Source organism: Heterocephalus glaber, unplaced genomic scaffold (genome assembly GCF_053883595.1).
Source record: "Heterocephalus glaber isolate CG9 unplaced genomic scaffold, H.glaber_assembly_v1.0 deba00001472, whole genome shotgun sequence".
NCBI lineage: Eukaryota > Metazoa > Chordata > Mammalia > Rodentia > Bathyergidae > Heterocephalus > Heterocephalus glaber.
Window position 1 is genome coordinate 96,596,163 of NW_028258315.1, and position 26,899 is coordinate 96,623,061.

The following is a 26,899-nucleotide window of genomic DNA, read 5'->3' on the forward strand; positions in this document are numbered from 1 at the left end:
TTCTGATGCCAGCCCATGGAGGCCTGGAAGTCTTGCTGATTTGCACCTGTATACCTCAAGGACTAAGCTCAGTGGGACGCACTGTCTGGAGGGTTGTTTTGCAGAGAACAGGTAGTGAGTGACCACTCTGCCTGGGCCTCCAGAAAAGCAGTCACTTCCCTAAGATCTCAGACAGCCCAAGAAGATGTCAGCCTGGTTTACTGACAGATACAAATAAAACTAGGCCATGCGTGTTTGATTTCTTTCAAATCTAGGTGATTACACTGCTGACAGGGACTGGGGAGTGAGAAGAGCACTCCATATCTTAGAGAATCTTGTAAAATGCTTTAACAAATATATAAGAATCATATATAATTGGCACACACTTTGTTTGAATGCAAACACTGCTGTTAAAGTGGTGCTTAAAAACAGTTTGTTGGCCTTCTCTTCGTACAGGAGAAACATTTCTCTCGTTTACACTACTCACTTGCTCAGCAAACCCTTATTTATCCTATAATGCAAGTGTAATCTGCCCAACATGTCCAAATGCCCACAGATCCTGAATTAGTGGAGTCTGAATTAATGGCATTCTAGGCAGTCTCGCACGGAGAACTACAAGCATTTGGAAGTAACTCACTCCGACAGTGTCAAGAACACTCGAGAAAAATTACCTCTTTCTCCCCTTTCCCCTCTCTCTGCTTCTCATGTTTCAGCTCTGGCTGTCAGAGGCAAAGGAAGACAGACCCATCGTACTGTCCCACGATATTTGAGCAGGTATTTATTGAGAAGCCACAGTTTTCCACGCTCTCAGACCTGGAGGCTTTGTGTAAGGCCAAAGCAGGATAGATCCACTACTTTACACAGACAGGAGGGCTCCGCAGCGAACCCGGGCGGCACTGTCACAGACCAGAGCGCAAGGTACAGGACGGATATAGAAGGGTGTGGAACAAAATAGTTGAAATTATTGTTATAACCTACCGAAGGAAGTATCTGTATCTTCTTATAAACACATTTATAGTCTAAGGTTGCAATTTAAATATTCAGGCTTTGTTTTACACACACACTTATTGAAACATAAAAGCAAAACATAACATTTAATAGGATAAACTCTGACAGAAGACAGTCACTCTGTACTGTGCTTGGTGTTAATCATGACAGGATCGCCCCCTTGCCAGGGCAATACAGAATCAATCCTTTTGTTTTGGCTACGTAGATAAATGAAAGGAAGGGGTAACAGGGATACAAGGGGTCTCTAGTTTCTTTTTTTAGTTTTGGGGGAACAGAAAGAACCAAAAGTTGGCTATTGGAGCCTTGCCTTTGGTTTTTCAATAAAAACAAAGCAGGTCTATGTGCTTCATTAAATTAATTTATTTATATACTCATTAAAATAACTGGCATCCACATACATGAACAAAGAAGTTAAAGTTCTCAGCATCCTCACCCTTACACCCATGTACCACTGACACACACACACACAGTACTGAGTATGAAGCATCATTACACTTTGCCAAGAATACGGATGGGCCTAATAGCTGGACTATGTGTTCTCCATGAATGGCATTTAAAGAATGGTGCTCCATATTGCTTGTAAACATACAGACATGGAAATAAGAAAATCAACAGATCTGAAGATCATTTGCTAATCTTGGTACCACATAGCTAAAATGGCAATTGTACTGGTAAATGTCTCATGGGCATGGTAGTTGACAGAAAATTCCTAGTGGGGTTAACTAACAGACTAAGGACATGCATTGATTGCAGGACTCTGTCCAGGGGACTCCAGGGCTGCGTGGTCTAATCATCCTCCTCATCCTCCTCGTCGCTGTCCTTCATGCTGATGCCCTGCAGGCCCCCGCCCTCGCTCACGGAGGCCGTGGCTTCTTCCACGGTGAGTCGGTTCCGGATGGTCTCATAAGTCTTGCTGTTGAGGGTGGAATCCAGGACCCCTTGCAATCGGAAATCTCTATAGGTTTTCTAGGGAGGGAAAAGATGCAGCGATCAGGGAAATCGCATCTCCAGTGCAGAGGACATGAAGCAGGTGTGCATGTGAGGGGACCGAGCTTCAGCTAATGTCACTCTTCTTCCGTGCCAAGTAAGAGGCCACTGTGCTCAGATTTCATTTTGTACTGAAAACTGAACCTCACTGAATGACAGAAAATGTGAAATTGTGGCAGGATAAACTGTATTAGATGAGACAAAGCAAAGAACATAAGCGTGTGTTTACACAGTTCTGTAGAGGGAAATGTTCCATAATTGTTTTGGTTCTTTTTTTTGGTCTGCTTCTCTCTTAGGTTGGTGTAGCATAATATGACTGACAGTGTGAAGGGCTATTACATCTCAATGATGGATCAAGTGATTATGGTGTTTGTGATTTCTGTGGCAGTCTGCTCTTTAGGGTTTTTGAGTCTTGTAATTGCCCGAGCCTCATCCCTCCGTTTCATTCCCAAGACAGACATATGCATGTTGGTATATGAAACCTATTACGGGCAGCAACAATTATGGGAGAGATGGAGCGCTAATGCCTCGTCAATATGTTGCAGGCATGTGACTCATGTCTCATCTCCTAGGGAAAGAACTGTATCTATTCCGTTCACAACTTTATGCACTCAGGGAAGAAATTTGGCTCTTTTTCAAGAACAATGGTATGGTTTTACTGCACCACAAGTTCTGTCTTTGTTCCTCCAGGCGATTTCTCTCGGATTTCCTTAGGTATCCTAAGGACTGTTTTTTCTAGAAATCTCTTAGTGTTAATTGAACATGACCAGAAGCATCTGGCTGTTGTCTACTTCATAATTTATTTTTTTAAAAAAAGGTCCTTTTCTAACTACAACTCTTCTCATCACACTGCATATCATTTCAGCTACTGATTCTGCTGTTTGCTTCTCCTATTGATATAAGGAATTTGACAAAAGGGCAAGAGAAGGAATGTTAAGATATTTCAATCCCACTCCCCCCGTTATGTCTAACAGTTCTTCTAATGCAGTGGTAGTGCAGCAATCACAAGGCCAAGCCCCTCTGGAGGTTATACACTGCAGTGACCATAGAAAGTGAGTGAATGCAGTTTGGCTTGGTGCAGCTCGACACTGGAGACTATGGGAGGATGACCATGTGTCCGCTCTGTGCGTTGTGCCCACCTTTCCAGCAAGGTTACTCCTAGTCCCTTTTGCCCTCCTAAAAGTAACATGGCTTGGGCACAAAGTTATAAGGTCATCCTAAATCATGGATCAAGCTGCAGGCTCTCAAAGAGGAGGAAGAAGCCATGCAGCTGCTTGAATTCTTGCTCCACCCTGATGGGGAAGGGCAAGAGTTTGAGTCACTGGGTAGACCAGCCAGGTCCTTAGCTGAAATGTCTGAGCTTTTCAATCAGTTTCATGGCAATTTAGAGTAACACAGTTGTTGCCAAGACAGGATAGGAAAATACAGGTAAATGTGCTTGAGTATTCTGCCCTTTATTTAAATTCCAGGATATGACCCTGTGTGTATCCCAACTGGACACTAATACTGGAGGGCAGGGGCCACCTCTAGCCACTTCCGAATCTTCCGTCTGGTCACAGGAAAGGAGGGCTCACCTCATCTTTATGCAGTGCTGGATGAGCGAATACATGCTTGCTGGATAATGAATGGATGGATGGATAAACAGAGTGTCTGCTGAGGGAGGAGAGAATGCCAGATATCCTTGGAAATGTGCTCTGCAGAAGGGGAGCTCTGGGTCATGTGCTTGGTACTGAGGAGGTGAATTCTGCTTCCTATCTCTGTGGTGCAACCTTAGTGAAGCAGGGACCAATTCTGGTGAGAGTGAAGAGATTCCTTTGGCAGTGACATTTCTGCATCGCTCCTCTGTGGGGTGTGTGTGTGTGTGTGCGCATGTTTGGCAGAGGATGAAGATTAACCTCCTCTCTGACATATTTTTTTCTTAATAAAATATTACTAATTCTCAACACAGGTCTGGAAATATCAGTTATGGGGAGATAATTTAAAAATATTAAAATGATGTCTTTTTTCATGTCTACCCAGTAAAGGTCAAACAGAAATCACTCTTTCCCACAAGCATATTTATATCCAGAAAATGGACTTCAAGTGGTCATGTAGTGGGTAGGGGGTTTGCCTTAAGAAATGAAATAAAAGAAATAAAAGTGGGACAATTCAGCCCATAGTTGGAGTGTGCACATTTCTTTTTTAAGAGCTGTTGTATACCGCTGCCTATAACCTTTTCTAGGCAGATGCTTTGTGAGATCAAATGCGGATGACAATGACTCTCCTTAATTACACACACCAAACGGTAATTGGTTTTAAGTCAGCACTGGGGTGGGGGAGCACCTTCAGGGGGATGGTGCCAGTCCAAGGGACTGAGAAATGGGGTGGGCTGAGTGTGGGGGAGACTTCTGGCAGTGTTAGGAGATGGTGTTAGCTATGTAGATGGTTAAAATGATTTTAAAGGGAGACTTTGTGTGTTGAATGGGAGTTCTGCATGTGAATGTTTAAAAACCCTCCACAGTGAGGCATCAAATGGAAACTGAAATGATCAAAACGTATTTACCCCCTTCTGTGATCTTATTATTTCATGTAAACCACTGAGATTTCACGCTGAAATAATTATCATTAGTCCAACCCATGTGCAGAAGAACAGGGAAAAAAGCTACTTTCAGGGTATGTTATCTCACCTTTGTGATCCTTTACACTTGATTGTATACACGCATCATAAGAGAAACTACTTCAATTAACTATGAGAACAATATTGATGTACATTCTGATAATGATCACAGGACATGCTTAGAAATAGCTGAAAGTAAATATTTCCATTAAGTCAATCGTGACAAAATTTTATTTAATTAAACCATAAATGAAATTGGTAATTTATGTGATTAGCATAATGACACCCAAAGCCAGCTTTTGAAAGTCGAATCAAAGGGTACAATGGCCTTTGCGGTGTTTTTGCAAAGCAAATAAAGTATTTTTTTCTATCTGGATAAAGATATCAAATTCCTTTTTATTAAAGTTTTCTTTGATGTGTGAGTAAGAAATGAACCAGGCATCACAAAGTGATTTCAGAGTTTTTGTCTTGCAGGAGATTCTCTTCTAGAAATCTTTGTTGCCGATGTAAACAAATACTCTTTTTGTTCAGGATGCCCCATGGCTTGCCAATGAAGTGCATTTCAGTAGGCTATTTGGAAAAGAGAATAAATATTTTTTTCTTTTACCTTTACCATCCTAATTAGTGTTTTCAGTTGATATATGTGAAGCTGCAGGTCCATCCGGTCCGTCAACCAGGTACAGATGACATTCATGGAGCTGTTGTACCATTGCTGAAAAAGAGACAAAAGTTCTCCGGCCAACACATCACGGAGCCGTTAGAGGGTAGAGAGGGAACAGGCCACGTCTGAGCACCCCATTCTGATCCAGGAGGAAACAAAGCGGTTAATGAGAGTTTGAGAGCACAGAGATCTGAACACTAATTTACACAAAACCACAAGGTGCTGGGTCAGTCCCAATGAGAGCAGTGTGGACTTGAAATTGAACATAAACACCTGTACCCTAGACATTTTGGACACAGTCCATTCTTAGAGACACCTTTAGCTCTTCTGTTTCTCTTTGTAATTGGCTAATTTCACTCAGTTGAGATTCCAGGCACTGCTGATTTCCTAATGCCATTGTCTCCTCTGCCCGGAGATGGGTGCTTCCCTACTTAATAAATATGCATCGCCACTTACCTTTTCAAAATCCGGGGCCCTTATCTACTAAGTACAACTCTGGGAGCCAGGCTGAGAGTCTGAGGAGTGGGGGGCATTTTCCTTCCTTTCCCCACCTGGGATGCTCCTCTGAAGACAATGTGTGAGGGTTTCACTTTCAGGGCCAAACTGTACTCCGGGCAGCTTATGTGCCCTTACATTGGTTGTGCAATCTGTTTTAATCTTAACACCAAAAATTATGGGAGATGAGAGAGAGAAAAAAACCATCTACAAATGAGCTCATTTCAAGCTGTTGAAATCATACTTCCCCTTAAGGGGGTTAAATTTTGCTTCATGTCTGTGAAAAATGCTTGAAGCGGTGTCACTTTAGACTGCCACCCCTGTGGCGCAGGAAGTCTCTGGTGCAGGATAATTTTGCAGTACTGCTCATATATTCATAAATCTCACTCACAGACATATGAACAGTGTTATGAAGTGTCAGGATAGGAAAAAAATCTAATCTTTTAAACTTCTCCAGGTTTCATTACGCTCCGCTGCATATACCAAACAATTTACAAATAAAATGAAAAGGTGTGGATGGTCCTGTATGTTTTTATTTATAGGGTATCTATATGAACTGTGCACAGAAAAGATGCAAAAAAAAGTGGTTAGAGAATTGAGACGATGCATACTCACGCTAACCAATACACACATGCACACTCACACACACACACACACATCACACACCAGTGGGGATTCGAAAACCATAAATAAAAACATGTTTCTGATGGTAACTCCACCCTTTCTCACCTAAAGATCATCCAAAATCAGTTTATGCCTAACACTCACAGTTTTTCTGAAGCCTTGTTTCTGACTTAATTTCTTTAAAAAAATTAATTTGGGTTTTTACTTGCAAGGTAGAACTGCCAAGTTTCACCTTGCAAGAAGCGACACAGTCTCAGCCATGGTGTGCAGAAGCCCTCTTTGCAATCTTTTCTGTCGAGGCTCCTTCCTCATCAGAGCCAATCGTGGCTGTCCTTGGAGCCCAGCCTCGACAGAGACCACACCACCCCGATCGAGGCAGCACTGCAGCCTCACAGCCAGCTTCTGCTCTTTTAAAGATCATGGAGGCGAAACTGTTGGTTTCAGGAGCCTTCTGTCCCTCCTCAGAGAGCGAGTGGCCGAGGAGGGGGGCGGTGGGAGATAATCTTCTTGGGATGTGGAGCTCACGCCATGCAGGGAGGGGACTGTGAGGGTCAAGCTGCTTGAGGCATGGACAGGTTTTCCCCTCTAGGGGTGAGAATATTTTACTGAAACTTTTTTTGTGGGTAGTGGTTGTTGATGGGAGGTGTTTTTGGCACCTCCTGCCATAGGATCTGGAACATTTGTTGTCACTGCATCTGGGTTTGGTGAAGAGGGTCCAGGGAGAGGACTGGACCTGGGCCACAGGCGTTCCTGCAGCCTCACCTTACTCTTGGCAGTCAAGGCCTCTCCTGTGCTCGCCCTAGGCCTCAAATTCCACATTTACTGGCTGCATCTGACATGCAATCTGAGGGCTCAAAATTGATTTTGAGAGCCCTGAACAACCTCCCCTTGTCCCTGGCATCCTGGGGTTGGAAGGTGACCTGCAAGCAACCCTGGTGACCTCTTGGCCAACCTGCAAGCCTCAGGCCTTACGCTGAGTACATCATTGGGACACAAAAGAGGAGTGTGGCACTCTGGCTTCTAGGCAGAGGTGGCATTTTGCTTTGGCTGTGACAACAGGCAAACCGGCGCTGGCTTCTATCACTGCCAACAAGCCTTGTGCAACATGCCTTTTTCTCTTTGCTGAGAGACGTGCCACCTTTCAGAAAAAAAAATAGCAGCCCCCCGCCCCCATTTTATGTAGGCAGTTTCCACTCCTGTAAATGGCTTTAAAATAGTAAAAAATACAATGAAAATACAAATAAAAAGGTAGCACACTAGCAACAGTCTTGCTGTGCTGAGGGAAGGGAGGTGGGAAGCGCATACAGTGAGGCTGGTGCATTGCACGGACTCCCACCCAGGGCCTGAGCACCCGGGACATCCATGCTTTTCCTCCTGGGTCTCACATCTAGCAAAAGAAGTGTAAAAAACGTATGATGCCCCATTGGCTACACATCGAAAGAGGCAAAAGGGAGGCAGTCTCTCCTTTCCAAACCTTATGCTCAGTAGATGAAATTGGAGGCACTTTTGGATGCTGCACAGCACTAACTTGGTTTTCCAGAAAGGCGCTTAAAGGGATTTGGATGTCAGAGAAAGCAGGAGGCATTGCCTTCTAGAACTTTAAAATGCTAGAGGTGGAAGCGATCCTCCATCTTATCCTTTGGAGAGGAGGAAACAAAGGCTCAGAGAGGTGACTTTCCCAAGGTCACACATATAGTGGCTCTAGAATTGGCCGCTGCTGGAGTGAAACAGCTCAGCGACTCCCTGACCCCTCCTAGTCAGATGGAGCTCTCCGGGGCATTGCTGTCTACCTCCACGTCCAGGGCACCAGAGTGAGCTGGAAACAGGCCATAGCGGAGGCTCTTACACCACAGACTGGCAAGCTCCACGAGCATGGCTTTCTCCCTCCCAGGAAGCCAGCCATTACATTTAGCAGCATGTTACTGGGTTGCTCCTGCTCTTCCTCAAGGGGCTCACAGTGCTCATTAATCAGGTTTGCTTGATTTGAGATTGATGCTAATGCAGCAGATTTGTTATGGTTCTTCAAAAGAGGAAATTCATAAAACATTTTAAGTTCTCCCCATTTTGTTTTGTCTTGGGTTTAGATATGCCTTTTCTGGAGCCATCCTAACACCTGGGCAGTAAATGTACTCTCAATCTGTAGAAACCAGAATTGAGAGCTCACGATGTGTACTAAGGGGAATCACGACTCTTTGGCTGCCTCCCCTTAATTCAGGAATATTAATTTGAGACTGCCTAAATAAGATTACTTCAGTCTGAAAAAACACGAGAAAAAGAAAATCCACAGTAGCCTGGCTCCTTTGAAATATATCCGCAGGGGACCACGTTGTGGAGACTTCTGTTTCAGAATCCAAAGGGAGATCTATCACACCGTGACCTGTAGGTTTTGGGGCTCTTGGGAGGTTGGTACCTTCTCCATTAGCTGCAACCAGATCTGAAAGATCTGTTTAAAAGGATCTAGGGGCCAGGGATTTAGCTCAGTGGTTCCAGCCCCTGCCTCGAAAGCACAAGGTCCTGAGTTCGATCCCCGGTACAAAAAAAAAAAAAAGGAGCTAGGAGGCTCACTAAACACTTTGCCATTTAATTCTTCTTTCCTACTTTCTGTTATGCAGTGGTTTAAGACCACAAGCTCTAAAATACACCAGTTTGTGATCTTGAGCAAGTTACTTACAGTCTTAGAAGACAAAGTCTCCTGATGAAAATGGGAACGAATCAGTCTTTCACTGGCTTTCTCTGATGAGCAAATGAAATGCTGGTGGCACATCCATTAACAGTACTTGGCATGCTACAAGGCTACACCCGACACTGGCTGCTTCTGCCATGCCCACTGCCACTCTCACCTCCTCCACCGCAACCATCATTCTCTCTCAGTTATTTTCATTCTCAAACAAAGAGATTTAAGAAAAGGGAGGAAACAGACTGGGTAGCCAGGGAAAGCCACGTGGGATGGAGGAAATAACTTCTATTGGAATATCTCTGGAATTGTATGCATAAGCTTTACATAACACACGGATAGCTCTTAGCGATGAGATTCCTTTGGAAAGTTGTTTCGTATTAGGTCCTCACATAAGACCTCCATGACTATCTTGGGTGCATACAGCACATTTAAGCTACACTGATCTAGACCAAAGTCTTGGGTTAAAAGGATTCAGACAAAGAATGAGTAATTTCTCAAGTCCTGTGGGGATGAGCAGAACTTCAGCCTGGGTTGGCTACTTATTAGGGGGGTAACCTGAAGCAAACTGCTTAACTCTGACCCTCAGTTTCCTCTTGGGGTTAATGCCAGTACCTACTTCATAGGATTACTATGAGCACTGAAAGAGATAATTTATGTAAAGTGCCAAGTAGAATGATTGTCACATAGTAAGCACTCAATAAAAATTTAGCCACTGTTACTACTCTCAGAAACATAGTAGATATATTTTAAGGTTACAACTCAAAAGATATTTTCTTGATTTATTCCTTGTAGAAGCTTAGGTAATAACTATGCAGATATGATTTTATCACACATTCTTCCCTCAAACACGCTGCTTCAGGGCCAGCGATTTAGCTCAGTGGTTTCCCTGCCTGCTGCACAAGCGCAAGGACCCGAGTTGCATCCCCGGTACCAAAAAAAACAACAAAAACATACAAAAACAAATAAACAAAAATACATGCTGCTTCACAGAAGGCAGTCCTGATACACTTGATGTGTCCGTGTAATGTCGGGTCCACTTCTGTCAGGACTTTGGAGGGGCAGGAAGGCAGGTCATACAAGAGCAAACTCAAATGCCAACTTTCATTAAATTTCTGATAGTTCATTCATCATGAATTTCTTTGCATTAATTTTGATTTCTTGAAATGCTGTGTCAAGGTATCATCTTATTTATTTATTTGTTTGTTTTTCTGGAACCAGGGATCAAACTCAGGACCTTGCCCTTGCCAGGCAGGTGCTGTGCCACTGAGCTACATCCCTGGCCCTAGCTTATGTTTTTTTTGACTCCCCTATCAATTGCACAGTCAGAAACTGACTTATTCACTTCTCTGTAGTCCTTGCCCTAGGATTCACTGGAAACTCTCTCCTGGAAACAAGCAGGACTGGAGATAGGATGATTAATGAACACCTCACTGGACCACGCAGGGTTCACAGAAGATGGGCTTTTGCCTCGGTCTGGCAGTTTCCATCTGCAGCACAGAGGACTGCTGGAATGACTGCGTTGGCAGTTGTCGGTCTGCCATCACCACCACCACCATATATTTGTATTAATTCTTTTTGGGGTGGGGCTGGGGGTTGGGAGTCTGAGCTGTCCGTTTGGCCTCGAATCTGCCATCCTCCAGCCTCCACCTCCCAAGGAGCTTGGCTTGCAGGTGTGCGCCACCATGCCTGGCTTCAGTCTGCATCCTCGACTCCGACATTTTGATATGAATTTATGTCCTAAACAGACAATGTTGTTAAGGGGATGTTTGTTTTTAGAACAGGTCACATGTCACAGATGAGTGGCAATAGAAACAAAGAATACAGACTAAAAAGAGACACTCACTGTGTTTCCATATCATACATCACAAAGGCAATTTATCTCCTTAACTTGTGCCAGCCTCTGTCAGACCAGAACATTCTATAAGACTTTAGAATCTCCTGTTTTCAAAAGGTACTACTTTGTACAGGATTCCTAATAAATTACCCCCACACATACACAAGCATGTGCACAGTTATTAGTAAGAGTCACTTTCTCGATGGACAAGGCGTGCACAAAACACACTACAAGGAAGCTTAATCGTGCTCCTCAGAGGTTGACCCTATGACCCTGATCTGTAGCAGAGAGAAAAGGGCACACAGTGTGGAAGCACAGATCAGGTTTGAATTTGGTTATTTACCACCAGATCTGTACAAGTCACTTGCATGCAACTCAGTACTTGAATTAGCAAGGGATTGGTCATACAGACGCAGCTCCAGTCCCAGATGTCTTCACAGTGAGTTTTTCACTTCTGAAGTTCTCCAAGGAGTAGAAGAACGATCATGTTGAACCTGAGTCTAGGCTTTGCTCGGAGTGCAAAAGAATCTACATTTTATGACCTTAGAAAGTGGCTAAGCAGAGAGTGGAAACTCTGGGGTGTTCCCATAGAAAACACTCAATGACTTTAAAGAACTGGTGGATGAGAGACAGCCATTGCCTCCTTTTTTTTCTTGCCGGTACTGGGGATTGGACTCAGGACCTTGCACTTTTGAGGCTGGCGTGGCACCACTGAGCTAAATCCCTGGCCCACTGTCTATTTTTTGGGCTGTGCTAGGGTCTCATACATGCTAGACAAGCACTCTACTGGTGAGCTACATACCCCATCCCTTATTTTATTTTGAAACAAGGCCTTGGTAAGTTCCTAGGCTTGATTGTGATCCTGCTCCCTCAGCAGCCTGGGATTACAGATGTGCCTGTACACCCTGCCTGCTGCTTACTCTGAAAGGAGATGGCTAGAAAAAACTTGGATAGGGCTGAGAGATGCCATTTTTAGCTAGAATTAACCATTTTTCTTCTCTCCTATTATCCTATTTTCTCTTGTTTTATGTTGGTCACTCCACCATTGTTAGTGGCAGAAATTTCTAACTGTGGGCAGTTTGTTTACAAAGAAAAACACAACTTGAAAAATTGCCTTCATCACAGTGGCTTGAATTTTCTTAACAGAGTTTTAGAGAAAGAAAAGTTATAACACTGACAAAAATTTAGTCCTCAAAATCAGACAGCATAAGCTATAAAATTTTCAGCAAAAAAGGAGAGCAAAACAGTAGCTCCTTTTCACATCAGAGGAAAAACTTGTCTTGTGAAATTAAAGACATCACGAGGAATAATTAGAACCAATTTTAGGCAAAGTCACAAGCCCAATGAGAACAGTCCAGTGCAAAACTCAGTTCTTCCTGTCTTGCCTATTTCTCTAAAGAAAACTTGTATTGACATATGCATACATACTGTAGAATATCACTTCTAGCAAAATACATGTACACACACACACACGCACAAAAGATGTGTTGCCCCACACCTATAACTGAGGATGATATTTAGCCCAATATCAGATGCTCTTTAAAAACTTTAGGTATTTGGTCCAAGGACTGATAAACATGCCATGCACAAATATACAACTTCACACACTTCACTGAATAAAAACTGTGACTCTTGTTGAATCTAGCTTCTGCTGAGTGATAGCTTAAACTCACTAGGAACTACATTGTATTATTGTTGCTTCATTTCCAGATATGCATTTCTTTTAAAATTGGCATATTCAAGCCACATATGCCAGGAAGGCAAAGTACAAAATTCCTGGGTTTGGTAACTGCTTGGTAACAAACCTGTGTTTTAGGGCTGGAAGACTAGTGTCTTTTCTTTGAAAAGTACCCTTCCTCCAACTCAATCCTGCCACACGTCAGAACAGGTGGCTCTGATGAACAAATGACACTCGGCTGGCAAAGAATCAAAGAGGAAAATAATACTTTGACCACACCCATGTGACTAAGCTCTTCACTTTGTTTTTGATAACAAGAGTGAGTTATTATTAGTTAGAAAAAGATTCTCACAACCTATTTTAATTGGTGTACTGAAACACTGTAATAAAATATTTTGCATTGGGAGTTTCCAATGCGTTATTTCTTCCTTATAATTTAGGTAATTTAGGAGCCTGTGAAAAGCATCATCCAGGGTTTCTTTGCATTTCTACCAAAGTCCCCACTGCTTTGTAACCCTAATCCACAATCCCATTGCTCTGTGGGTCTTTCAGGTCTAGACGTCACCAGCGACCTTGTGGTATTCTATGCTTCAACCAAAGATTCAGAGGGCATAACAATGCAACTCAGGCTTGTGCAGGCCGCCTCTGCCAGGTGGGCCAGGCACCGACCACTGCACGCTGCTCCCAGCAGGCCTCAGGATTTGCCAAAGCTCCACAACGACACACCACCCAAATGCTTTCAGAAGAGGGGACGCCACTGAAATATGACCTTCTGCCTCAGCCGAGTGTTGCTACAGTGGAAATAATAAGGCCCCAAATGTGTATATAGATATTGGGAAATGGGAAGAAAATGTTCAAATGAGAAGGGAAACGGGGGAGGAGGGGAAGGAAGGGAGTAGAAAATAAGACTAGAAGGGAAAAACAAAGAAAACAATGGTTTCGTAGGTAAGGAGGGAGAGAGGGCTGTAGAGAGGGGAGGGGATGGGAAGAAAAGAAGAAGCAGGATATATCATGTACAGGTGCAAGTTCCCATGATGAATGTGATCAATATGTATATAAAATGTGCCAATTCAAGAAACCTGGTTCCTGACAAAGAAAGGCGCTATGCTTAAAGGTGGGTGTTTCCCAGCCACAGCTTTGGGACGCTCAGCTAAAAGCACAAGCCATGACCAGCACTCAAACCAGAGGCCACGGGTGAGCAGAGTGACCTTGCCAGCTGCCCCAAATGTCCTTTTAGTTGAATGTGGGGTTTCCCCACTTTTCTAATGCTTTGGATGCCTAAAACCCTATCGAATTGAGCCCCATCAGCTGCGGCTCTTCATGGTGCTGGCCCCAGGGCTCTTGACGGAGAGGGCTGAGAAGCCTCAGGAAGACCCAGCTTCTGTGACTATCACCACCCACAACCTGGAGCTGAGAGGATCCAGCCCCTCTTTTGCCTTTGGTCTCTGCTCGTAAGAAAAGATAATCCGTTTTGAAGAGCAGATTTAAATTGTCACTACTTAAAGTTTTTGCTTGTATATGAAATTTAGCAATGCAGTATTTATTTAACCCCTTAGAAAGGACCTAAATAATAATCTTAATATCCTTTTATTAAAGTAAGTATTTATCTACTCAAGGTCAAATTTCAACTCTTTCAGCCTAAAATGTAGAGAAATACTCAGTAGTAATTAATTCTTTTTGTTTTGGTACTGGGAATCGAACTCTGGACCTTGTGCTTTTGAGGCAGGCAGCGGGACCACTGCGCTAAATGCCCAGCCCAGTAATTAATTCTTCAGCACCACAATTTCCTATGAATGATCAAAATGAGGAGCCCAAAGCTGGACTCCTGACTGAATGTCCAGCAGCCTTCTCATGCAACTATTGGTATTCAGTCCTTCAATGTTAGTCACTTATGAGAGCACAGGGAGGGGTGCAAGTCTGGAAGGATCTTTCCTGAGAGCAAACAAGCAACAGCGTTTAACCCAAAGCTTCACTTACACGGGTTACGGCGGGGGTGTGTGTGTGTGTGTCTCTCACTGGAAGATACAGCCTGTGCCTTTTAAAAAATGGTCTTGTTGGGCCAGGGATTTAGCTCAGTGGTTCCACCACCTGCCTCGAAAGTGCAAGGTCCCGAGCTTGATCCCTGGTAACAGCAGCAGCAGCAGCAGCAGCAGCAGCAACAACAACAACAACAACAACAACAACAACAACAACAACAACAACAAACAACAATGGTCTTGGTAACCTGTTGGCAGTTTCGAAAGCTATCTAAGCTAGCCGAAGCCAGACTGTTAATGATTTTGTGGCTGCTAAATCAATCAGACTGTATGAAAACCCAGCAAGTCACAAAACCCCCATTATGTTAGCCAACTCCATGTCCCAGTGGGGCAGGGAGCCATCCACAGGAGATGTGATGAAGGTCTACTTCAAGACAGGAGCACCTGTGGTGGAAAGCACAGGCCTAAACATGACTTCAGACACTACTTCCAAACTCGAATGGAAGTGCCAGAGTAGAAAGATGGGTGAAACAGCACCTCTGGGTGCAGATGCAGAAAAACTGACAGGAATTCAAAGAGGTATTTGTACACCCACCTTCAGAGCAGCCTTATTCATTTGGCAGAAGTGACCTAATTCCATCAGGGGGAGAATAGACAAACAAATGTGATATACACAATGCAATATTATCCAGCCTTAAAAAGAAAGGAAATTCTGTCATATGCCACAAAATGGATGGAACTTTAGGACATTACACAAAGTAAGCTAGTCACGAAAAGACAGATACTGTATGATTTCACTTACATGAGTATCTAGAGTAGTCAGATCCACAGAAACAGAAAGTGGAATGGTGGTTGGCAGGGACTAACAGTAGGAGAAACAGGAACTTGTACCTTGACAGGTACAGAGTTTCAGTTTTGCAAGATAAAAAGTTTTAAAGATTGATTGTGTGACAATCTACTTAATATTGTGAAACTATACATTTCAAAATGGTTCAGATGGGACATTGTATGTTATATTCTTAGACCACAGTCCAAAAACGAAAAGAAAAGAAGAAGATGGGAAATAAAAACAAGTTCTCGTACTGAAACGGAAACTTTGGTTAAGAATATTTAGCAATGTACATATTCTAATCTGGAATGCCTAGCCATGCTTTACAAAAAGAAAAACGAAATTCTCTGTAAGATAAATGTAGGCATTTCATTTAATCCCAGGACTGAAACAGTTTCTCAAGGTTGAGTTTTGAGACTGGGAAGAACAAAGAACAAATCTGGTAACATTTGCTCAGTCATTTATTTGGTTTATTTAAAACATGCCATGGGGCCAACATTTCTAAATCTGTGAAACAGAATTAAATGAAGCCTGGGGATGAGAGCCGAGAATCCTCACAGAGGACCAAATCCAAACAACAGAAAAAGGACCCGCTTTTTTGCATGGTGTGCAGCATCACCTCATGTTCCCAGAGTCTCCCTCTCAGAGTCCCCAGGCTGACCCCACACTCCCCCACTTTTCCGAGAATGGATTTTGATCAAGAGGCTCCCAGTCAACTCTGAGATCCTGGTTGCCCAAAAGGGCAGCAGCTCCCTGTCCACAATCATTCCCGCCACAACAGACTTGTTAGGGTTTGGAATGTGTGTTCAGGAAGCCCTTATTTTAGGAAACAATTAAGTAGAATTAGGCTAATAATGTGAGGCAGGCAAAGCTTTTGCCCTTTGCTGAGAAATAACTCCTACGTGGAACAGTTATACTAATAAAAATCATGTATTTCCTAAATGCCTCGAAATGATCTTTCCACCAATCTTGGCAATTAACACCGTCCCACTGCGGAGCATTTACTCCCCAGGCGCGGGAGGCTTAATTTCCACATTCACTCCACCAATGTCTTCTTTCAGTGAAAATACGGTGTGAGCTTTGGGCTGGGAGCAGAGGTTTCCGCAGGCAGGAATTTCACAGGAGGCTTCATTCCCTTCTCATCTTAGAGGGTGGCAGGGTGGAGGGAAGGGCTGAGTGCCCCTGCCAGGTCCCAGTGGTGGCCATGCCAAGGTTCTCCTGGAGCCCACCTGTGCCTGACCTCCAGAGGATGGGAAGGCCTTCTTCCAGGGCCCGAGTCTGTCTCCCGGGTGGGCAGCTGCGGCACCCAGAGCCCCTCTCCTCCCCCAGATGCCATTAACGGGCCTTCTGTTGGCCACAGGCAATGATGTCTGAGCTCCGAGCCGGGCAGGAAGTGACCGCCGGGCAAAAGGGGGACACAGACCCTCTGGTCTGGTGCTCTGTCTCCTTGACAACACCCCAGCCCATGGCTGAAGGAACAGACTTGATTTCTTTCTTTTCCTGCCTGCCCTCCCCGCCCCATGTTTCTCTCTTCCCTCTTTCTGTAGACGCAAATGCACGACATCCAACATAAAGCTGCCGAAATAGCAATCTTGTCTCTGAATATATAAATTGCAAAAATTGATATGAATAAATCTGCAAGTAGCACACTGATTGTGGCACATTTTATCAAAAGACAGTGTTCGGCTGCTCAGTGGCTGGGGGGGGGTGTCATTACACATACAGAAAACATCTGCAAACTCCCAGTTTCTTTACTCAGAGCTGAATGGAGGCATGACCTCCTGTTCCTTGCCATGAACCCTGAGTTCACACTCATATTTTACATGTTACAGGAAGCCACAGCTCGCCCCAGGGGTGCTGCAAACAGACACGCAGAAGCCAGATGTAGCCCCCCCTCCCTAATGCACCTGAAGGAGCCGGCAACTCGACATTCAAAAGCTGACATGCTCGTAGCTTAAGGTCACTTCAGATTTTGTAAAGAGGAGGACAAAACCAGGAATGCTTCTAGGGCTGGGCTGTCAGCGGGGAGGCAGAGGGATTACAAGAAACCTGTGACTCTGCCTCTTTCTGCCTTTGCTGGTAGTTTTTTTGTGTGTGAACAAGTGCCATACAACAGATTGAGCCTCGTATAAAGGCCTGAGACTGTGCAAGGGCTTCCCGCTGGGCCTCAGCTGTGCTTGCAATTAGCAATAGGCACGGAGTGATTATTGTTGGGGTAGGGATGGCAATGCGAAGTGACAAGTTTTATGGGGGAAGTTGGGAGCGGGGATGCTCTGCAAGTTTTCTTTCTTTTTTCTTTCCTTTTTTCTTGTTCTTCAAAAAAACCACCAAAAAACAAAAAAACAAACCCCAAACCAAAACCCAAAACATAAAAACCAAAACACAAAATAAAACAAACAAAAAATACAAAACAACCCTTCCTTCAGAGGCTGCAACCTCCCATTTTGGTGAAAGCTATTTTTTTCTCCCTCTCGTCATTCAAAAGAGTCTTAACGAAATTGTTGAAAGAATATTTTTCACAGTGCTTCAGAATGCAGGTTTTCTAGGTCAGGGCTTCCTTGCTGCCCTATTTAATGTCAGAAATGCCCATTTGTCTCAAATTAGCAGAGAGCTTGGAGTTGAGGGCAGGAGATTAAGCATAGAAAATTACTCAGCAGGTGACAGTGGGGTGGATTTGGGGGTTGAGAAGTCTTTAAAACTGACTACAAGACATTATATACTTCTGACAAAAGAACATAGTAATCCTACCTGCTTGCTTTAACCACTGTTGTTTGCCTATTATTATGTGCTTTAATGCTCATGAGAGCAAAACTATTGCTGATACTACTCAATTACCATAGTAACTCACACCAGTGACCTCTTATCACACGGCTCCCAGCCCAGCTGAACCAATCCAAAGAGTTTGTGTCTTTTTATTTATTTAAACGGCGACATATACTTGGATTGTGACACTGCAAACAGAAGCGATCCCTCTCTTTGTCTAGCATAGGAACTTGTTTCAAAATTGTAAGCACCTTTTGAATCCAAGGTGGTTCTGAAGTTCATGGATTTGGGGCCATGGAATACCTTAAAAAATATGATGAAGACACAGAACAATAATGCACAATAAAAGGGAAAGACCACATGCACATCAAAGGCCAGCAGCCTACCAGCTTTAGGGAAAGTTGAGTTCCCCACTCAGGTTTCCAGCCCTGGTCTCCAAAGTTAGGGAGACCCTTCTGGGGACACAGTTTGATCAGATCAATGGGCCTAAGTGCACACAGGACAAAATGACTCACCCAGAGAGACTTACTTGTAAGTTGTGAAAAGGAAATAAAACAACAGCACAGCTTCTGTAGCTCTGTTTCCACTGGCCCCTGAACATACATGTGAATGCACACATGCATACTCTGTGCCCTGAATACTGCTGGTGGTTCCAGTTTGCTGCATGACATTAGCATATTAAGTGTCCTCACGAAGTCTGTACTAAGGAGCCCCATTTAACTTTGTGTTTTTCCAACTGTATCTGACTAAAAGCCATGTTTCACAAGCCAATTATTAATATTTCTCAGGGTGTTTATTTTACAATGAACCCATTTTGGAAAGAAGTTTTATAGTGGCATTCCTAATAACAATTAGCAAAATAAAAATAATGATAACAAACATTCAGTGAGCAGTTATGACATGCCAGGGACTGTTCTAGGCAGTTTATGTGAACTCTCCTAACAACCTCAAGAGCTGGTGGCTCTTAAAGTCCTAGCTTATGTTTCTATAACATATAATATTTATGCATATGCATTTTCTATGAAAAAAGGAAGAAAAGGTAGTGCAATAAGTCATATGTAATAAATTGGTTTTCCATTTTTACTCTGTTTTTCCTGCATTGGACCCTTAGAGAATCTAAAGACCATGATTTCCCTATAAAGATAATTATTTTCTATACATCCATGCCCTACTTAATACCACGTTAAATGACAAGTGAGGTAAGCTCTGTCAAAACCCTTCCAGCTTTGAATTTGGGATACTCAAACAGTGAAATATACTGTTCCCCTCTTTTGATTAAACCCCCAAACCCCTGAATGTAAGAATCCAATGCAGATAACAAAATGAGATCTGTGCTTGCCTTTCTGCAACATGACTTCTGAAACTGCTAAGTGTGTAAGTAATTGAATAAAAATGTAACTAGTAGTCAAATCCTAAACTAAAAATGGAGCACAGGCCCCAGACCAGCTGTTCTAATACCCCTGCTGAGCAGTAGGACCTGTCACAGCAAAGTCGGAGTACACTCGTGTGACTTCTGTCCCATAGATACGTTTCTAGCAAACATCAGAGGCTGACACCTCACTTTTGGCAGGCGGACCAGGGAGCTGTGACATCGAAGAGAAAAGGAACAGCTCTCTCATGTACCTGGAATTTCTCAGTTCAGACTATTTTTCTCTCCAAGAGACGTTAAATAATGAGAGCAAAGTGATTAAGCCCCAATCAGCTTCTGGCCAGGCCTTGCCTGCCACCTGGGTCTCTCAGGGCAGGTGTGCAGTTTGGGCATTAACAAACTGACCACCGTTAACAATGCCTTTTCCGGGCCTATTTTTCTCTGGATACGTTGGGGATTTAGTCATAGGCCTCCCTGTGCATTGAGAAAATGGACCCCCCCTGCCTTTATCCTCTGGCCTCTCAAAGCAACCTACTGTTTGAGAAAATGTATAGTTACAATCTGAATTCACACTTTCAAGTCATCTCAATCATTTAAGGCTCAATTATGTCAAAAATGAAATTCTAGTTTTGGTGGCACATCCTACTGTCTATTACCCATGCCAAAGTGGAAATAATTTATCTGCAAATGATTCTCTGATATCCATGCAAGGAGTTAAGAGGTAGGAGAAAGATTCAGCGTATGAACTGAATTCAGATTATTCACGAACGGCATCTGCCCACTCCTCTGATTGCTTCTTAGGTATGGGAACTGCATTTAGAGTTAACTGCATTAATTCGCAAGCAGATTGACGTAAGCAACTGAAAAGGAAATTTGCATAGCATATAGAAATGATTATAGAAACCATACTCTAAAATAAGGATTGTAACTCTTGTACAGAACGGAAAGATAAAGTGGAGTGCCAACTTTGTCTTTTTAAAACAGGGTTGGTTAATCACATTAGGACTAATTTCATAATGTGCACAAATTCAACTTTCCATAGTCATGAATCACTAGTGTTGTGAGGCAAAGTCCACATTCTTACTTAGGAAAATTCGCACTGACTTTAGGAGTTGTTTTTCTGGGCTGAGGTGGTTTTAGTCATTACTCCTAGTATAAAGAAACACAGTCTGTACATCCACATAATTTCCACGCTGTCACACAGAAAGAACTCTGGTGAAGGGGTAAAGGGCATGCTTCAGGCCAAACCACACAGCTAGTTTCCAGGCAGCTAATGAAAGGCCCAAGTCTACCATCTAGAAGGTACCATCCAGAGTCCCAGACTCGAAGACAATGCAACCAAGGACTGTAACTATAACTGGATCCAGAATATGTCCCCAAAGTCCTTCACACAGTTTTAAAACGAGATCTATGTTCACTTGTGAACACGAGCTCTTTGGAGGACAATTTCTCATCGGGAAAAGCATGATCCTTCTGGGAGCCAGAGATGGCTTTGAGTGGTTTCCAAGAAGCAGTCAACAAAGGAGGACTGGGGCAGGGACAATGCACGGATGGTGGTCCAGGAGCTGGAAGGGGCACTGGTTTCAAAAGAAAAGGCAGGCAGGGAGGAAGGCAGCAGAGAAGATGGCTGCACAGGTGCACTGGAGAAGGCTTCCCAGGCCACAGCGGGAAACACCCGTGTCCCGGGTGCACTGCCCCTTTAGAGGAGGCCCGAGCATAAGCTGGGGCTCACAGGGAGGGAAGGGAAAAGTGCTGCTTTCAAAAAGTTAACATGTGTTTTCACCATGTGCAGCTGGGCTCTGCCTCCAATGGCGCCCTTTCCTCTTGCTTTATTTTTAATCTCAGGAAACCAAATTCCCCTCTTGCTACTTCTCACTGCGTGTGGCTCTAATTTTTTCTTCCTGGGAGGGAGGAGAAACCCCCATACGTTTGCCAAGTTACTTACTCAAACCTTCCTCTGGGGAGCCAGCCATCCCATTTCTGTAAGCGGCACAGACCTCAGACCACTGTCCGCATGCAACATGAACATTCAGCCTCACTGGGTGCCCTTGATATCTACCCAGTGGTTTTGAATCCACCAGGCAGGAGGCAAGGAGCCTGTGCCAGGTCCCCTGTTGAAACGTTCGTTCAGATGGGTACAGGGCCTGGGCACTGAGAGTTAACCCAGAAATCAGCCATGAGTTAATACATGCAGCCTGGATCACCCAGCCAGGCTGGCAGGACCTTGTCCCTCTTCCTCTACACCCCTCCCCCTCTTTGAGGCAACAGAATAAGAAATTAAACACTTGTGGGTTCATTCGAAAGAGTGAATGAAATTGAATAAGCTCTCAGTACTTGAGGCACACAGCGAGCGCCTGAATGGGGCAAACCTCCTAAGTTGAATGGAGTGTCTTTTGGGACCAATTTGTCTCTTTTCACTCTTTATTCTTCCCTTTTTGCTGACAGATGTACAAAGGCGGAACTGCGCGGTGCAGCTTATCCGCATGCACACACAGCAGCTGTCACTTTTGTCGAGCAAGTTAATCAAGCAAATGCCACCATATCCCACTTTCTATAAGGAACAACATGTTATAGACAGTAGTCTTGCTAGAAAGAGACTTTATTTTAACTTTGATTGGCTTGGTTCCCCCACCCCTCCCAACACTTTCCCCCTTTACCCCAAAAAGGAGGGGGAAGGGGGGACTCTGCCCAAGCCAGTGATTTGGCTATGACAATGTTAGATTTAATAGTAATATTGTGCATGGAGCTGAAGACTCATTTGGAGTTCTTTTGTAGGGACTGAGGGGTACCCTCGGTCTGGTTTTATTTTTGTTTTTTAAGTTACTGTTTGAGCTGGACTTTAGACTGCTGTGTGCCTCAAGTTATTAAAGAAAAATCTGAGGGCAGAAAATAGTATTATGCCATATATATCTTAGATTAATTTGAGTCTCTTTCCCTTTAAAAGCAGGTTGTGTTATTTACGTATTTCTTTTGATAAACCTTCTTGTCTGGCTAAGCTTAGGAAGACAGTGTAAAATTCCTAGTAGCATTGCTTTGTGGATCTTGGCATTAGAGAGTTCTTTAAGCAGAAAGCCCACATTTATTTCTAATGCGCATCAACAAATGCACCCGGGCCTCCATTTCTCTAATTCATGTCAGCCAAGTAGGGAGTCTTGGAACGGATTCCCTCAAGTCCAAATGCATGTCCCCTGTGCTCAGTCACTGCTCTTTGGTGGTGCTCAGAACCGCAGGCAGGAGCGAGCTTCATTAATTGGTGCTCTGCGCTGACCTCGGTGCCTGCCCCTGAGCCCCCACTCACTTAGGAAACTGAATGCCAAAACCAGACATATTTTGAATAAACAAACTCTTTAGAAACAATGCATATGGACCACTCTCCACTGGCCGAGGGATTTGCTGCATTTCAAGAGTTGGCTAACAGCTGACGATCTATCTGGAAAGCTCTTAAAAGCTTCAAGAGAAAAAAAGCAACCTCCTTCTTTCTTCTTTCTACTTTTTTCCCTTTCCTCCTTCCTTCCTTTCCCCTTCTTTCATCACCTTGCCACATTGTTTATTGTAAGCTTTGGCTGGAATAAATCAAGGAAGGATTGGGTGATACCCGATCGCAAATTTTCACACTGCTGACATCTTAGGCATTACTGGATAATGACCACGGAATGATTTAGTTGCCACTCAATTTGTATTAAGTACAGATTGTATAACCATGTTATTCTGTAATTCTGGATTACTTTTTCCTCTCCTGGAAAGTATTGCTGATCTGTGAAACCTCATAGTGCCATTGAAAACTTAGCTATGTGGGTAGATTCAAAGAATCAACAGAGCCTTGTAGGAAAATCTTGGGCATTGTTGCTTAATAATACTACTGTGTCAAGCTTTGCTTAAGGAACTTAAGCTGCTACCGTAAACCATTTATCAACTGTCTGGGATGTAATGGCATTGTGTTACCATCATTTCTCTCCCAAATAAACCATACAATTTTGTTTGTAGGGGATAAAATATCTTAGACATAATACAGAGGGAGATATAGACTGAAAGCTGAAACCCACCCCTCCACTGGACCTAGGTAGAAAGGATTTTTGCAGCACATATGGTATGTAAGATTCCCTACTGTGCTCAATCCCCTCAGCTCAGCATGAGATTTCATTCTGGTGTGGGCTACAGTGGTGTTTTTTGGGACCACCCATCTTCAGGCCTAGGTTCTACTGGTGTTCATAGACCTTGACCCCGGTGACAATGTCCCCATATTCACAAGGAGGCTGCCCCAGTGGGCATGGATTTTTATCCAGGGATCTCTGGTTAGCTACGAAACTCCCATCATTGTTAGTGATGACTGATAAGCCATATTCTACCCTGAGGGTCACTGAAGGGCAGTGTCTGTCTTGTACACTGCTGTGACACTGTATCGGAAGAATCCCAGGGGATGAATTTGGGACACAGAGCACTCAGTAGAGTGGGGGCTTCTGGGAGGTGGGGAGCACATATTTGAATATTTTATCTTTTTTCCTCCTAAGGTATTATGGTCAGGCGGCCACTCCTTGGGTCAGAAAGAAAGGGGTTGGATCTAGCATGGACCACTTCCCAGGCTTCTAAATTTGGTGAAGTCAATATATCAATCAGCAACCCAAACTGTTCATTTGCAAAAACCTACATCACAAGGAAGTCATGAGAATTACATGCATTATGACATTTACTGCCTCAAATAGGAACTGATATATAGATAGCACTCAATAACTGCTGGCTCTTCCCAGCCTCAATCAAATGTAAAATAAATGTAAAATGGAAATCATGATGGTATGTTCTTCCCAGGTAGGGCTGCTAGGACAGTTTAAAAGAAATAACATCTTTACTAAGATGGCACTATTATCTTCAACATACAGTCAGGAAAATATACATATAAAACAAACTAAACAGATGTTACCTTGCTGTCATTATTAAACAGCTACTGATGAGAGCTTTCAATTACTAGAATCTTTCCTCCGGTTTGCACTTTGCCTTTTAGGAGAAAGCTGGCCTTCCCCTCCCTACAAAGTCCACGTAGGGGTTGGATCAAAAGAGCAGCTTACAGAGGATGAGTTTCCGCTGAGCATTTCAGCCGCATCTTCCTGAGGCACAGGGCTACGACAAGGGGCATGGACCGTATGTGGAGTTGGGGGACCTGACTAACAGCACAGCTCTAAATAATGAGCCCTTTTTACCTCTTCACATCTGGATGGTCACACTGGGGGTTGAGGAGGGCAGAGCCAGAGCCCGCAAAGATCTTTACCCTCAAAGGCTCAGGAAAGCGGAAAACAGAACTAAGTTATTGTAGAAATTGTTTCAAACACAGTTGAAACAGAAAATGTTTTTCAGTGAATCTTCAAATTAGTTAAAAAATCAAATAGGCCAAAATGTTGTGTTCCCCTATGACATTAACCAGAATAATGCATCTTGAAGGGTTCAAAAAAATTCAATTAAGGATGGCAAAGATCCATAGTGAGATGTTTAAATGACTTAACTGCCATTTTTTATTTGGAATTGCAAATGTATTTGACAAAATACACTGAATAATACAGGGGGGGGCTGGGACTCCCTGACAGCTGTTTAACAAATGGTTATTGAGGGTTTACCTCTGCTGATCCTGTGGGTGTGACAGTGAAAGGGTGGACATTATTAATGGTCTCAGGGCTGGGACAGGGACTCATAGTTCTGGAGGTGGGGGGCTGGGGTATTGGGGACTTGAATTAGCTTATTCTGGATCTCAAGCTTCTTGTGTTTTTTTTTTTTTTTTTGGTACCGGGATCAAACTCAGGTCCTTGTGCTTGCGCTGCAGGAGGCAAAACCACTGAGAGCTAAATCCCCGGCCTTCCTGTTTTAATATTAAAAAAATAGAACCTTCTCCTATCTCTTCATGTTTCTATAGGAAAAAAATTAAGTTGTCCAATAGAACACAAAATAGGGAAGATATTAATAGAAGAAAATAATAGATGTCTTTCAGTATATTTTATCCTCTAGGTCAGGATTCATGAATCTCAGCACTACTGACATTTTGGAGGCAGTTCTTTGCTGTGGGGCTCACTTGTCCATTGCAGGATGCTTACCACTCAGTCACTATACGGTAGTAAGACCCTATCTACCCAGTCTACCAGCCAACCATGATAGTAAAAAATGTCTCCAGATATTTCCAAATGCTGGGGACAAAATCACCCACAGTGGAGATCCATGGGTGATTCTTGACTAGATCAAACCCTTGGCACTTACTCTAAAGAAATGATGCCTGAGTCTAACTGATGTTAGATCTACTGACTCAGAAGTTTTGATGTAGAGCTGGAGTTAGCCTAATTTAAAAATAAAAAATACCTAAGTGGCTCTGATGTGCACTCCTGGGTGAGAAGCATATATGAAAACAGAACAATACATGTCACTATGAAACTTTAGCCCCTGGAGATAACAGAACAGGGAAGGCCTACAAAGCATCTATCCACAGGAGTGGTTGTTACCTCAGCAAGGCTAGTCCCTGTTCTGAAAGAACATCTGCAAGGACAGGCTGCGCAAGGCTTAATGAAGACACACGCTGAGTCTAGGACACTTCCCGAGGAAGCAACAATGTCTCCTTGTCAGGGTCTAAGCACAGATTCCTACCCTCCCCAGACCCCAATCCTAGACATGCGCAGGTCCAGCCCAAGACCGCCTCCTTGGGCTCTTTCTTTGCAGTCTCTATCTCTTTGGGAACTTGCATGACTTTATAACAGATTTTCTTTAACAATCCTGCAGCAAGACTGAGCATTGGTACTTACTACCATGTTCTCAGACTGTTTGATCTCTGGCTTTTAAAATCCCATGGGTGCAGAATTTACCAGGACTTTTCTTCTGTCCGATACAAAGCCTCCCTGGCATGAGGCAGGGGTGTGTGCTCCTGTCTGCACTACTACCAATACAGACAACAAAGACAACAATGAGAAGTGATGTTTACGGAGTAATTTCTATGTGCCATGTCCTATGGTTTGTGCTTCCTAGGCATTGCCTCATTTGGTCCTCTGAATGCAAACAGCTAGGAGCTATTTTTTTTATCCATGATTTCACAGTGGATGAAACTGGACCCTGTGGAGGGTAAAGTGACTGAAGTTATGCAGCTAGCAAGTGGCAGATCCAGAAGCTGAACTCAGCGATGTCTGACTACAAAGTCTGTGTTTGTCAGGTGTGCATGATGTGAAAGGACCGGTCCTCAAAGACCCAAGGGCACCTTCTACGCAGGGGTGGGTGAGCATTCCACGCTGAGAACCTTAGGTAATAATGATACTTGGCTTTTATTCTTCAGATCCTACAAAGGTATTTTTTAGATGAAGCATGTCGAATGGATTTTTGAGACTAGTTTTCTGAGACTAGCTGTCAGGTGCAGCTTTCTGATTCTACTTACCGGAAGCTATTGGTGATTTAATGCTAATGATTT

General features: G+C 43.6%; 1 protein-coding gene across 29 annotated transcripts in view; it reads right to left on the reverse strand.

The window, feature by feature from the left end:
• Window positions 1-1,329: 1,329 nt before the first annotated feature.
• Window positions 1,330-26,899, reverse strand: part of Cadps (calcium dependent secretion activator) — a 457,138-nt gene continuing 431,568 nt past the window's right edge. For all 29 annotated transcript variants that reach the window (XM_087182504.1, XM_087182502.1, XM_087182498.1 and 26 more), the window contains 2 exons: window positions 5,178-5,282; window positions 1,330-1,953 (listed from right to left, as the gene is read on the reverse strand). In XM_087182504.1, the coding sequence (XP_087038630.1) occupies window positions 1,774-1,953; window positions 5,178-5,282 (285 nt within the window). In that variant the 3' untranslated portion in view covers window positions 1,330-1,773. The remainder of the gene's footprint in view (window positions 1,954-5,177; window positions 5,283-26,899) is intronic.